The sequence below is a fragment of the Acyrthosiphon pisum genome, chromosome A2, assembly GCF_005508785.2.
Source record: "Acyrthosiphon pisum isolate AL4f chromosome A2, pea_aphid_22Mar2018_4r6ur, whole genome shotgun sequence".
NCBI lineage: Eukaryota > Metazoa > Arthropoda > Insecta > Hemiptera > Aphididae > Acyrthosiphon > Acyrthosiphon pisum.
The window spans coordinates 26,194,034-26,208,571 of record NC_042495.1 but is presented as its reverse complement, the minus strand read 5'-3'; the positions used below and the strand labels follow the sequence as shown (position 1 = coordinate 26,208,571).

Here is a 14,538-nt window from a genome sequence, read left to right as displayed (position 1 = left end):
TTACCTACTACTCAAATAATAGCTAAATTTTCAGCAATATTTTTACTATAATTAATTACTAAAAAAGTTAGTAGAAAAAGCATAGGTAGTATCAATTAATAATATAAATTTACAACCAATTACTTAAATATTAATTACTATACACGATATTTATTATTTTCTACTATATGCAATATAAATTATATTATTCATAGCTTTTATACAGAAATTCAATTACAGCCTATAGGTCTATTTAAATGTTAGATATTAATGTTATAATTTTTCGACTTCCGTTTCGGATATCATGTTATTTCTTAAGATTTCGTCTTAAGTTTCAAAAAACGGTATTATTTTTTCCTATTTCGATTTCGGTTTTAGATATCGGTATTTATGTTTTCCGATTTCGGTTTCGGTTTTGGATATCGGTATTTATGTTTTCCGATTTCGATTTCGGTTTCAGATACCGGTATTGATTTTTCCATTTTCGGTTTCGGTTTCAGATACCGGTATCGATTTTTTCCGATTTCGGTTTCGGTTTTTAACGGTTTAAACCGGTATTCAAAATCGGTATCGAAAATCGATTTATATCAAATAATGTATATATTTTATACTAACAGTTGTAAGTCAGGCGTATGTTAATTAATTCTTTTGAAATTCTGGTTTAAGCGTCAGAATATTGTAACGATAAATTATTTATAAAAAAAACCAATAATTTTTTAGTTTAAAAAATGGTACTTTTGGCACTCTAAATTCGTGTTTTATCCCACTGTGCGCCGTGCCACTGATCACCGATAAGAATAGTTGGTATACCATTTATGGTATATTATTATAATTCTGTTGTAACTTGACAGAATACAATAAAGTATTATAAATAACATTTCCGAGACTCGTTCATACAAATTATTGTATGCTGTAACAGCGTGTTCCACAGAATACAGGGTGATTGGAAAAACATAAAACTATCTGTATTACGCAATAAAAATTAATTTTAATTATGATTTTGTTTTCTCAACATTATTTTAACCACTACTCTATAATTATTATTTTCAATTACTAATAAAAATCGCCGGTTTCGACGCATAGTCGGCAGTCGCACGTATTTACGCATAGATGAATTGAACACATAGAACTTGAACTAGAATTTGAACTAGTTGATATTTAATGTCTTGAACTTGAACTAATTCATTTTTAGAAAGAACTTTCCCATCACTGATAAAAACTAATATATTGTATTAATATAAGTTACTTATAAATATGAATACAGAGGTAACATTCGTCGCCCGTATGAAGACGTGGATGCCACAAATTATATTCATAAATCATAATACCTATTCATTATTCCTTAGTTCTTAATTATTTTTTATTAGTAGGTACAATAATGATTATCATAGATTGTTTGAATAGTAATATACCTATGAATGACGATTACTATTCAAACGATTATCACTTATATTATTAAATAATTCCTTGTAAATGCATTTTTATTTTTATTATTTATTAATTGAAGTTAAGTAAAGTTAACAGTATTGGTCACTTAATTTGAACTTAATTGATGTGTTAAAAATTTCAATTATTTTCAATTTAATTGAACAAAAAATACCGAACTTGACTGAGTTAAAAATTACCATTTACTAGTCCAGCCATTCGGCGAGTGCGTATGTGTGGCAAGGATTTGTCACTAAAAATCCAGGGCGGTCACCCATCTAGAAACTAATGACTCCGGACAGGGTATACACTTGGAACGGATTTCATAACTGAATGCATACACCGCGCCACAAAAAATAATATTACGTATATTGTCGGCGGCCCTCCTTGATTCATTTTTCCACATTTGCCCGCACGCGCCAAGCCGCGTTATTCGATACACGATCGTGTGGATCGGTTACCACGTTTTATGTTTTATGTTTAGCAGTTTAACATTGGGTTTAGTGTGATCATCGCCACCATAGATGTGTACAACGAATACTATGTCTGTCTTGCCTGTCGCACCATAATAATTATAGTATTGTTTTTTGTTTTTTTTTTTACATACTTATATCAGACAAACTTAACAGTTTAAACAATTAAACACTTTAATATACACCATTATAATATTATAATTAGTGATTTGCCGTGTATAGTGTGTACGAGTGACATACAGAAAAATGACTTACTTCCAGGTCAATAGAAAACTCCTGTTGATGAAAATTCACTTTTTTTTAGGAATTGGAGGTAAGAATATTGTAATGATATGCCTATACACAGAGGTGTTCAAGCAACAATAGAATGATAATATTATCCTCAATTTTAAATAATAATATTGTGTGTATTTTATAACTAACGTTATATACATATTGTAATAGTATCGTACGTTGTATAAGTCACTGATATTTTAGTCGTGTACACCTGTCAGTACACGTTTAGTAATATGCATTATATCAATACCATGATTTTAATATTTATTAATATTCATTGTTAGTCTGTATCCTGAATATTTTCAAAATTAAACATGAAATTATCTCATATTTATCTAGATAAAATTTAGTATAATTATCTTTATCTGTATCTAGATAAAAATTATTACAGTCATCTTTATCTCTATCTAGATACATTATTAGTTATCTATATTCCCAACACTGCCTGTCACCTATTTTTTGGGTGTGTCTATTGACATATACTTAACGTTATATTATATTCAATCGATTCCATAACAATTTTATCCGAGATTTTTATTCAATAGAATCGTTTGTTTAACTACAAAACAATTTGCATACTTAACAATAAACACTCTCAGTTAACTACGAATTATGTGATGATTATGAGATTTTTGTTTTTAATTTATACAAAATAATTAAATGTAAAAATATATTGATATGATTACTTCATGATTTAGAAAATTTAATTACATTTAGGTAAATATGAGTTGATGTTTATTTTTCAAATTCCACACTTATCACATACAATATGAAGGTAGGAAGTCAACCGAAAAATGTGATTATGTAATAATTATAATAAAAGTTTAGCGTGTAAGGATTTTTTTTTTTAATTAGGCTCCACCTATTCATATAGTAAAAATTGTGCATAATAATTATTAATATTAAAGGTGCCGGTGTTGGATGTTTCCATTGACATACCTAACATTATATTATATTCAATCGATTCCATGACAATTTTATCCGATTTTTTTTTTATTGGATAGAATCGTTTGTTTTACTACAAAATAATATGCATACCTACTTAAACATATTATATGAACTTGGTAGACCTTGTAGTGAATAATATCTGTATAATTTATAATTGTATAACATTATATATATATATTACCATAGAATGGAGTGATTATGGTCTTAGAGGTTAATCGGATCAAAAAATTGTTTTTTTCTTATTTTTGACTGAAGAGAATTAAGTATAGATATTAGTCGTAAACACATTTTAGTATTCATTGTTTTGTGTACTGAGGCATTTGAATTAAATTTATAGTCTACAGGATATCAGTTTGGTTTTATCATCAAATTATAACATCGACACCGTTATCAACATATTATTAACTATGTAATTTTTGTTGCTTCCTCTCTATCTGGCGTTAAAAAAATATAAAGGCACATAATATTATCATTAATACCTTTTTTTAAATACATTTTTATTATAAAAATTACAAAGTGAACTTTTATTATCACATATTATATACCTACTTTCTTATATACAGAGTGATTCGTTTAAGTGGGTACACTCAATATTTCGATTTTTTTTTTTTTTTAACTTTTAGATTCTTGCTTATCTAAAACTGAATAATATTTTAATTTTTTTCACCCTTATATTTATTGGTACACTTCTATTATACATATTAAAAAATTAATTATCATCACTTGTGGGTATACCACTTTCGGTTCTTGAAGGTTTAAGAGAGAGTATATTTCATAATATTTAAGAGGACGCCACACGGGCATTTGTTGTCTCCGTCTTACAAACGTACAACATGACAATTTTATGTTTACAATAACAAATTTTACTCTGTAATTTCCATAATTAGAGTGAGTCTAACCTAATGAAATTTAAAGGTCAGAATATTACCTAGAGCATTTTGAAATCTTGGAGGATTTTATTGATATTATTATTTTTAAGTAAGTTAAAATTCTTTTACAATGTATACAAAATGAATAGTTTAAAAATGTTGATAATACTTGCTTCTTAATAAAAAAATATGAATAAAAGCCTCCAATAAGATGCCTTAGATAATAATCCCACATTTAAGTTGTAGGTATAGGATATAGATTCACAATAGTTTTAGAAATTACAGAGTAAAACGTTTTATTTTTAACATACAATTTGCCATATTGTGCGTTTGTAAGACGGAGACAACAAATGCCCGTGTGGTGCCCTCTTACTAATTAAGTCGCATAATACAAAGTATGTTTATAAGTATATATTTTTAGTTTCAAATGCATAAGTAAAGAACTCTTTAAAATATCTTAAAGTTATAGACATCAAATTGGTTTTTCTCAAGACTATATTTGGATTTGTGACAGTCTTGTCTAGAGCTATGTTGAGATTTAAGTATTGCAATCAATGACTGAATCGTTATTTTTTTTTATTTTTTTTTTTTTTACTTGTTCAGGTAATGCGTTTGGTCCATTTTTGACGATAATATCAAAACAACGGGGCTATTCTGCATTCATTGTTGGTTTAATATTCATGCTACAGCCAATTCCTGGAATGCTGATGAGACCAATTGTTGGTGCCGTTACAGATAAATACAAATGTCGTCGGTCGGTGTTTATTGCGAATTCGATAATCATGTTTGTATTGGTATGTTTACTATCAATAATCCCTGGTACGACATCAAAAGAGGAAATGAACGATTTGGATGTGATCAAGTCGCCACTTTTTTGGATGTTTTGTACTATAACAATCTTAATCAGAATGGTCGGAATGGTTAACATGGTTTTGGAGGACACGATTTGTATGGATTTATTAGGTAAAAAAAAATACTTATTGTTATTTTATTAAATTATTGATGCGAGATCGTGAGAACAATTTATTTTGGGAGGTTACATCAGCTGTATGGAACCATAGTATAATATTTTTTTTTATTCTGATCTCACTAAGTCACTATATTATATTATAGGACAATACCTGGTATTGTACACGTTTAATCTTTGTATTATGAAAAACTAAAATTGTTGTGTGTGTAGGTAAGTATGTCTGCCTATTAATATTTAATAGACAGTATAATATAACTTTTTTTTTATAAATATGTCTCACCTACCAGGTATATTGGCGTATCTGAAAGAAAAATTATTACATTTTATAATTTTTTAAGTACACTATAAATAAAGTTGTATACAAAATATTTTAAATATGGTACATTATTGGATTAAGTTATTGTATTTACATGTGATATAATCTATATGTTTTTATGTTATGTTTTCTGAAACAGGTTCGTCTCTTTCAGAATTTCCAAAAAAATCTCATTAATTCATTAATGTACCATAATATTATTCATGCAGCTAAATGTTTTTTGTACATTTTTTTTTCAATTAACTTTTTGATTTTTTTTATATTTAGTAAATTTGTAAATTATTTGCGCACGCAACTCAGCTCTGTCGTGAAAAAAACACGCACGCAATTCGACTTTATCACGAAAAAAGCTCACACACAATTATGGAACACTGTAATCTAATATATTAGTACGGCATACCCACTTGTACTTCCCGATATCTGATATAATTAATTATAAACAGTAAACACTGTATTTATAATATTAATGTATTGATTAATAGTTAGTACCGATGACTGAATATACTAACTAAGGGCCGTTAAGAGAAAGTCACATTTTTGTAACATCACCGAAACGTCCTAAAGAATGTCAACAGACTAGGATTTCGTATAATGCACATAATACCTACCCAGTAGAGTATTTAAGGCGGGGGGAAGGGATCCATGGGGTCCGGATCCCTCTCATTAACTCGTGTCCCGTACATGTTAAATTGTGTGATTAAGAAAAACAAATTTTATCATACTATACGAACAAATTTGTAAGAACTTTTCGTCGCTTCAATTGTCAAAATTTTCAATTAATATCATGATTTTTTTTTTTTCATAAATTGACATTGCCATTATCAGATTTTATTTTGCACAGTACCTATTCACATTGTTACAGCAAATCTCCGTTTGAGCAACTCCACGGGTTAGGAGGGTGAAAAATACTTAACAACCTATTCTTGTACCTTGCAAATGTACAAAAAAATATTTATACGAATCAGTGGAGCCGTTGCGGAGGATTTCGTACACTAACACTGTGACACGAGATTTTTATATTTTAGATGATTAAAAACTCAAACATTTTACACGGACTTATAAGCTCCCGATGGCTTTGTGTTCTGAAAATGATCTGGACCCTCATTCCCATGACAAGTTCCTAAATATGCCACTGTACCTACCCATTCTAATCGGTTCATGTTTTTCATTATATTAATATAGTTGGCTTCATTGATCATTACTTATACTATACAATTTACTATTATCAAATAATACATAGAATATCATTATAGTTTTTGTGTTTTCTATCAAGGAGAAGACAAAAATAATTATGGAAAACAAAGGTTGTGGGGATCCATTGGTTGGAGTTTGTTTGCTATTATTTACGGCACATGTGTAGACTGGTACAGCACAGGGCTAGATTACAAAAACTATACTCCAGGTTACGTCATTGCAATGCTATGTTTCCTTTTAGATACATATGTGGTGTGTAACCTCAAGGTACAGTATATTATACTATCTACAAATCAAATAGACTTCTAGTTATAGTTATCAAAGCTGGGCAAGTTAATGATTTTTTTTAACTCAATTAAGTTAAGTTAATATGCACCAATAACAAAAAGTTAAAAGTTAATTTAACTATAGATTAACTCAGTTAAGTTAAAAGTTAATACACACTTTTTGTTAACTTTTTACTAAGTTAAGAAAAAAGTTAATTTGTTTATAGATACAATATACACATATTTCAATATTAGTTAGATTCGAATGATACACATTTTTTACTTTAAAAAATGCACGGTAAATATTTTTTAAAACCGAAAAACGAAATAGACTGAAGTAGTGAAATATAATAAAATAAACAACAAAATAAATTAACTTAACTTACTTCTTGAAATGAAAAATTAACTCGTTAATTTCACGTTAATCAAAAAAGAAATTTAGTGGGTTAACAGTTAAGTTAAAAAGTTAATTTTATATCAACTTTTTAACTTAACTTTAACTTTTTAACTCGTTAATGCCCAGCCTTGATATTTATAGACTATAGTTAGAACTATCTACCATATAATGTAAGTTTAGGCGCTCACCAATTACTTCATATAATCTGACCATCAAATTAAAAACAAAATATTTTGGAGATCGATAAATCATTGACAGTAAACGTACAAGTAACGATATATTAATTAATAATCTAGGTGTGCTATTAAAAGCAATTCGAGTATACCGTTTAGGTATTAATTTTCGATGAAATTTGAAGAGATTTGAAACAAATCAATATTAAATTGTATGATACAGAAATCGATCTCACGTCTAATTATTTACTTCGTACACATGTAAAAATTATTGGTTTACACATGTACCTATCATGAAAATAACTACATATTTGTTTCTTCTGTATTATAGATTGTACAAGCAAATGATACTAAAATTGTAGCTTCTGACGTCAAAAAAGTATTTACTGAAGGTAAAGTACTCGCGTTTCTTCTTTGGGTTGTTTTTATTGGATTTTTTATGTCTTTCATATGGAACTTCGTATTTTGGTGAGCAACAAATTACATACATTTCAATAATACAAATACATTGCCTATGTTTTATTTTTTCAAAACACCAAAAATTTATAGTTATTTTAACTTACGTATTTTAGATCAACATAATATAATATACCTATGTAGGCAATTACGATAGTTAGTAATCTAATGTGATTATATTAAATTTAGTGTATGAAATAAAAAGAAATACAACAGCATATTATAATAACTCATTTAGATTTTTGATGATTACCTATATAAAATGATTACCTTATAAGTTAAAAACCAATATTGATAATAAACGATAGTGCTAAATTATGTTTTATTGGCATAAATATACATAAATTATTTTGAGTGAACATAATAATAATATTAATATAGGTACTTGGATAATTTTGTTGTTTATAGTTGCTAATAAAAAAAATCACAGTTTTATACATATTATAGGTACCTGGAAGACTTGTCGAATGAGTTCCACCCCGAGACGAAATCGTGGATGAAGACTCTCCAAGGAACAGCCTTACTAATCCAATGTTTCGGTGGTGAAGTTCCGTCGTTCCTTTTTTCCAGTAAATTGTTACTTGAAAACCGTTTCACAACTGATAAAAATGATTGTTTTCTATGTTATATATTATTATAGGCTACATACTGAAACGTGTGGATCACATGACCGTATTGTCCGCAGTGTTTTTTACGTTCACGTGTATATTCTCATTGTACACGATCATCGAGAACCCTCTTTGGGCTTTACCAGTGGAATTACTCAACGGCATAACGTTCGCAATGTCTTATTCGGCAGCCATTTCGTATGCGGCACTTATAGCTCCTGCCGGTGCTGAAGGAACACTCCAAGGAGTCGTCGGGACGGCTTACATGGGAATAGGTTCGATATATTTTTAAGTTTGCATATTAAAATAATATTAAGCACGTCGGAGCCGGTGTCATAGGATTCTATTACCCTCAATAATTTTTAACTCCCCCGGTAAAATATCCTAGGATATAGTTACCGGGGGTAAAAATATACTAGGATATTTTTTCATCCTAGGGAGGCTCTAAATAGGTGTCAGACAGTATATTAGTGGAAAAGTATTATAATAATCAAGGTAGCAACTAAAATATAAAATATAATATTCAAATTTTGTAAAATTGATAAATACCTATTGGAATAACCGGCACCGACATCCTTAAAGGAATTGCAAATGGACAGTTTTTAAGTAGTTCAAAGTAGGCAATTTTTAAATTCCTTTAATAATAAATGCATGTATTTAGGAACAACATTTAAAAAGAGTGGCCTGATCGATCTCAAATAGACATAATACTACTAAATTCAAATTACTTTTCAAAAGTATAATCACATTACCTATTGATCTATTATAATTGACAAACGATTGGTACATTTTGGTTGAAATAACTGACCATTTGCAACCCTCTTAAATACATAATATAAATTATACGGCGTGTAACAAAAAGTCCTGATAATTTTAAAATTCAAAATTAATACTACCTAGTATGAAAAAAAAACAAACATTACATTCTAGTAAACCGTATTTTCGTAGTTACGATTCACTGTATTTGTACGTATTAATTATTTCTATGATGCTCAGGGAATCCTTGTACTTTGGTCCTCCTTGTACTTTTGGTCCAAATATGCTAATCTGGTTATTGCAAATTTCATATTTACGGAAATCAACTAGCTTATTAACATTTTCTTTACGTAAACACTTTAACGCATGTAATTTTGTAAACCAATCCCGTGACTCCTTTAGGATCACGCCGCGGGTACATACAGGTATAAATATAGGAACTAGTTAGAACCTGAGTTAGAATTAATTCATACTAGCTTATAACTGCCCTAGTTATTACGCATGAGCGTTACCTCTGTCTACAGTTTTTTTTTCAATTTTTTAATACATAATTTTCACATTTTCTTATATATGTTAAATATTATACTTGTGTATATATATATATACATATATCAAGTTCTACTTTTTTCGAATCAACTGGTGTGATTCCTATTTCCAACAAACAGACCAACAATTCAGACTTTGTTATTAAATAATTAAGTGTACATGTGTATTTCTCCGGCTTTAAGCTGAGCATTCAACATCATCATATTTCAGAGCATTCATTATTAATTTAGCAAGGACCGGACCAGTCCAGAATACTTACTGTTTGTAAAAACATGAACACATTGTAAGTTATTATTGTGTAGTATATTTGTATGTCTGACAGTCCACGTAATAATTGACAGATAGACGCGTGTAATTCTAATAATTTACGCATAACTATTGTAGCCATAACATTGGGATTATAGATACCGCTGTCAGGCAGGAACCTTCTTTCTAGGGAGGCATTTTTATTGCAAAATTTGAATTTCTTTTTGATAACTTGACCGATACTATTAAACTGCCATTACTGCAAGCTATACCTAATAATGAACATACAGGAGAGCGCTCATGAATACATAAAATATCACAAATTTGATACCTTGAATCAATTAAAAAATTAATTTAAAACAATATAGTACAAAACTTCGCATTCTATTAATTACCTGCAGAAACAATGAACGGCTATGAAACAACGAAATTACGAGAACATACCGAATTTCTCTAATCGTATACGACAAACTTGTCACCAACTTACAAGAGCTTTAACAGTGAGCAAGACAGCAGTTGAAACGCGTTAATAACTGAGACCACGTTGTCTACTGAACTTATCGTATATATGAAAGGTATTAACCCTTCAATTTCAATTATTTATTAGTTTCAATTATCTTAGAAATGCACAATATTACGTCGTATGAGGAGTGAAAACGTAGGTATGTGAAAAAAATGATAATCAAAAAAATAATGGACCATTTATTCATAACAACCGTGTTTCTAATAAAGCGCATATAAAATGTAATCGGTGCAGTAAAATGGGTCGTCATTACGCCAACGAGTAGGTCAGGAGCATCAGACTCGTCGGGATTTAGGAATCCAATAAACAATCACGCGGAGATTAAAACAGTGCGAACAGGCCACGTACAATTTTGCAAGTGTCGTTAAAGTTCGATTGACCACGATATTTCCGAATGCCGGAAACGAATTTATAATGAAAATAAAAAAAAAAAGCAAAATGTGAGGTGACAATCAAAATAAAGCGGTAGGTGAGTTAAAACACATTCGAGTAATTTATTTACATAGATGGAAGAGGAACTCGTAATAATTAACGCGAGCAATTTCGCGTCGGATAATCTACGACTTTTTATAGACGCGGGGCATAGATGAATATTATTATAAGTTATCAGCTTCAATATGGACCCAGTAACTGTAAACAAGTCGGACGAAAAAAAAATCAAGGGCATCGGTTCTACTATACTATTAAAACGTAAGGTTCGATTGAAATTCCTATTCAGATCAATGACGTAACTTTTATATTTACTAAGTCTGACATAGTAAAAGACGTTTTTCCTATAGGTACCCGGTTAGGTTAGGTTAATTGGCCGCACATTTTTCAACGAAAATAAAGCCATATTAGATATGAACCAAGAAATGTTGTTGATTCCCGAGCTCGAGTGCGAACTATCATTAATTATACCTCTACGTTATACTAATTAAAAATGCGGGGAATATTCAGTGCAAAGAAAGTACTATAGCAAAACATTATTTAAATGGCGACGTAATAATCGCAAACAGCGTTAGCTTGGTAAATAAAAATGTATTAATATACCTAATTAGCAACGTAATAAATATATCCGAACAACCATAGGTATATCGTATCGAGGAATTGACCTCACGGAACTTTGACTGGGAACCTTACCATAAAAATATGCGAGTAATCTCGAATAATATATACGAGAATAAAATAAAAAAAAACGGGTAAGTGGATGTCACTCTGCTGTACAGTAGGTCATTGTATAATGGTATTAGACTTGAATTCAATGATATAATAACATTGTATAAGAAAAACGATTCTGAGCGGAGACGGTTTGTCAGTCTGGATATTTTATATTGTTATTATTTATCATATCATATATAAATTGAATTAATATTATAATATTATCATTTTTTTATTCGTTTCTATGGTGATAAACAAAGCGTTAGAAATTAAAATCCAATTTTTAGCGTTTTTTCGAAATTTTTCGGTGGTTTTTCCCGTGGCATTAAATAACTATTGATCAAATCGAAAAATGGCCTTTTTGAAGAACCATATATTGATACAATTTTCTAAAATATAAGGTACTATATTATATTGAAATCAAAGCACTCCATCTGGTAGAAATTTTGTATACAGGATATAGAAAAAAAATTAAAATAAACACCATTGTAAAACCAATAGCATCCTCGCTCCGCTCAGAATCTAAAATTATCGAAAATTATTAACCATTTAAATAGGGAAGAGAAAAACAACTGGTTAGAATTGATCAAGGATTGTGTTAATTTAAGCACTACCTACAGATATAGTAACGCATAAGATAAATACAGAATTATAATGTATACGTCATTGCTTTTCACCTTTTAATTTTCAATAGTAGTGGTTAAGGATACCTTACCAAATTTACTCACAATTTTAGAATCCCTGCGGTCGTAAAAGCACTTTTTAACCCTTGACCGTAAAAAAAAAAAAAAAAATACAAACAAACAAACAAACAAAACGAAATCATCTTTGAACAAAAAAAAAAATCAGATTTTTATCTCTAACAGTGCAACAGTTCATTCGCAGGGCAGCAATCCCGCAACAATGTATTAAAACATTTGTAGACAGAGGTTACGCTCATGCCTGAGAACTAGTGCACTTCAGCTAATATGAAATAATTCTAACTAAGGTACCAACTAGTTGCAAGATTTATGCCTATATTTATCCTCAAGAAACCACGGGATTTGTTTACAAAATTACATACGTAAACGTGTTTACGTGAAAAAAATGTTAATCTAGTTGTATTCTACAAATATGAAATTTGCAATAATCAGATAAGCATATTTGGGCCAATGGTCCATACAAGCAGGACCAAAGTACAAAGAATCGCGGAGCATTTGAAATTATTAATACGTATACAAATACAGTAATCCGTAATTACAAAATACGGTTTACTACAATATGGACAATAAATAATTTAAGATTTAAAATGTTATTACGTTTTCAAATTACATTATTTACTCCAAAAAAAATATTGATATTTTAATATTTTTAACAATAAACTACTTGACTTAAATAAACATTTTACCATCGATATTTTTCTAAAAATAAGATTTAAATAATGACCATTTGGAATTGTTGACAATTTTTTTTATTTTCGGTGTTAAAATGTTGTTATGCTTTGTATATCTATATAATATAAACTAACGCGCATGCGTACCTATATAAATTATACAAGAAAATCAATTTTAAAATATTAATGTTAGTAAAAGTTTTTTTAATTTGTCATGTAATTTTGTTACACTTTGTATACATATTATATTATAAACTTAAAAACATTTTAACTTTATACTAACGATGTTGATTGGTTGTGTCTTAGGTGCGCCCATTGGAAGCATCGTAGGTGGTTATATGTTTAAACATATTGGAAGTATTGCTACGTTTAAGCTATTGAGCGTGGTCGCATTTTTCACTTGTGCTGTACAAATTATTGTCAATTATATATTAAGGCGTTTGTCTAAAAACGATGACATAAATAGTAATGTTCAAACTAAAGATGATAATATCAAAGAAGACATACATTTAACATAGTATTATTTTGACAGAAAATTATTATGATATTATTTATAAAAGAAATATCTGAATTGTTGTGTTTTTTGTTCAATATTATATAGATTTTAGATTTTAAACTTAAATATCCACCAAAAAGTCTCAGAAACGAACTATTATTACCAGTAAACATATACATTAAAACAGAATTTCAAATAATAATTAACGAAAGCATATTACACTTGCATAGATTTTTTAAATCTTAATTCATTTTTCAGAAACTTTTCTTTTAATGAAAAAAATATTAGTAAACAATTCATCGGATGACCAGAAAAATTTTTTTTAAAATAATTAGGTTGTTTAATTTAAACACTAACTGCTTTTTTGTTGGTTTTAGTCCTACCTATCACAAAATCTACACTGGAAGAATATTTTTTTAACACACTGTAATATAATAGGGAATACACTTTTTAAATTTTGAATTCCACATAACATTATTATATAATTCTATCATTAAATGAAAAATTTAAACCACAAATATTGTTTATGATATTTGATATTTTTAAAACTAAAATTACAATTAATGATCTCTTTGATAATTTTAAATTAAAGTTAAGCTTACATTTGCAATTTAAAATGAATATCGAGTAAATCAAAATAATTACTTATTATAAATTAGACATAATTAACAAAAATATATTCTTTATTGCTTTAAATAATATAATATGATTCAGTTTAAAATTTAAATCACAACGTGTAATAAAAAATATAATTCTGTAGTACGTTTTGCAACAATGTATTATGTCATCAGTGTAGTAGTCAACTACTACCAAGACTTTTGACGATTCTGAGCGGAGACAGTTTGTCAGTCTGGATATATTATATTATTATATTATTTTATTAGGTATTACCTGTAAGTTGGATTAATATTATAAATATTACAAAAAAATAACTAAAATCATTATTTTTATTTTTATCCGTTTCTATAGTGATTAGCAAAGCGTTTGAAATTTAAATCCCAATTATAGTGGTTTTTTGTAATTTGTCGGTGTTTTTTCCCGTGGCGTTAAATAACCATTGAGAAAATCGAAAAACGACCTCTCTAAAGTACCATCTTGATTCTTGCTCA

General features: G+C 28.8%; 1 protein-coding gene across 3 annotated transcripts; it reads left to right on the top strand.

The window, feature by feature from the left end:
• The first annotated feature begins 1,822 nt into the window (after nt 1–1,822).
• On the top strand, nt 1,823–13,504 carry LOC100166945 (major facilitator superfamily domain-containing protein 6-A). 3 transcript variants are annotated; one of them, XM_016802885.2, is made up of 8 exons: nt 1,825–1,981; nt 2,100–2,190; nt 4,574–4,933; nt 6,530–6,717; nt 7,618–7,754; nt 8,190–8,311; nt 8,383–8,625; nt 13,240–13,504. In XM_016802885.2, the coding sequence occupies exons 2-8, from the start codon at nt 2,124–2,126 to the stop codon at nt 13,449–13,451; spliced, it is 1,329 nt and encodes a 442-aa protein (XP_016658374.1). In that variant the 5' UTR covers nt 1,825–1,981; nt 2,100–2,123; the 3' UTR covers nt 13,452–13,504. The 3 variants fall into 3 exon arrangements, with proteins under 3 accessions (XP_016658375.1, XP_016658374.1, XP_008181132.1); XM_016802886.2 differs by having other exon boundaries at nt 1,823–2,190; nt 6,533–6,717; XM_008182910.3 differs by having other exon boundaries at nt 1,825–2,190.
• Nucleotides 13,505–14,538: the final 1,034 nt, after the last annotated feature.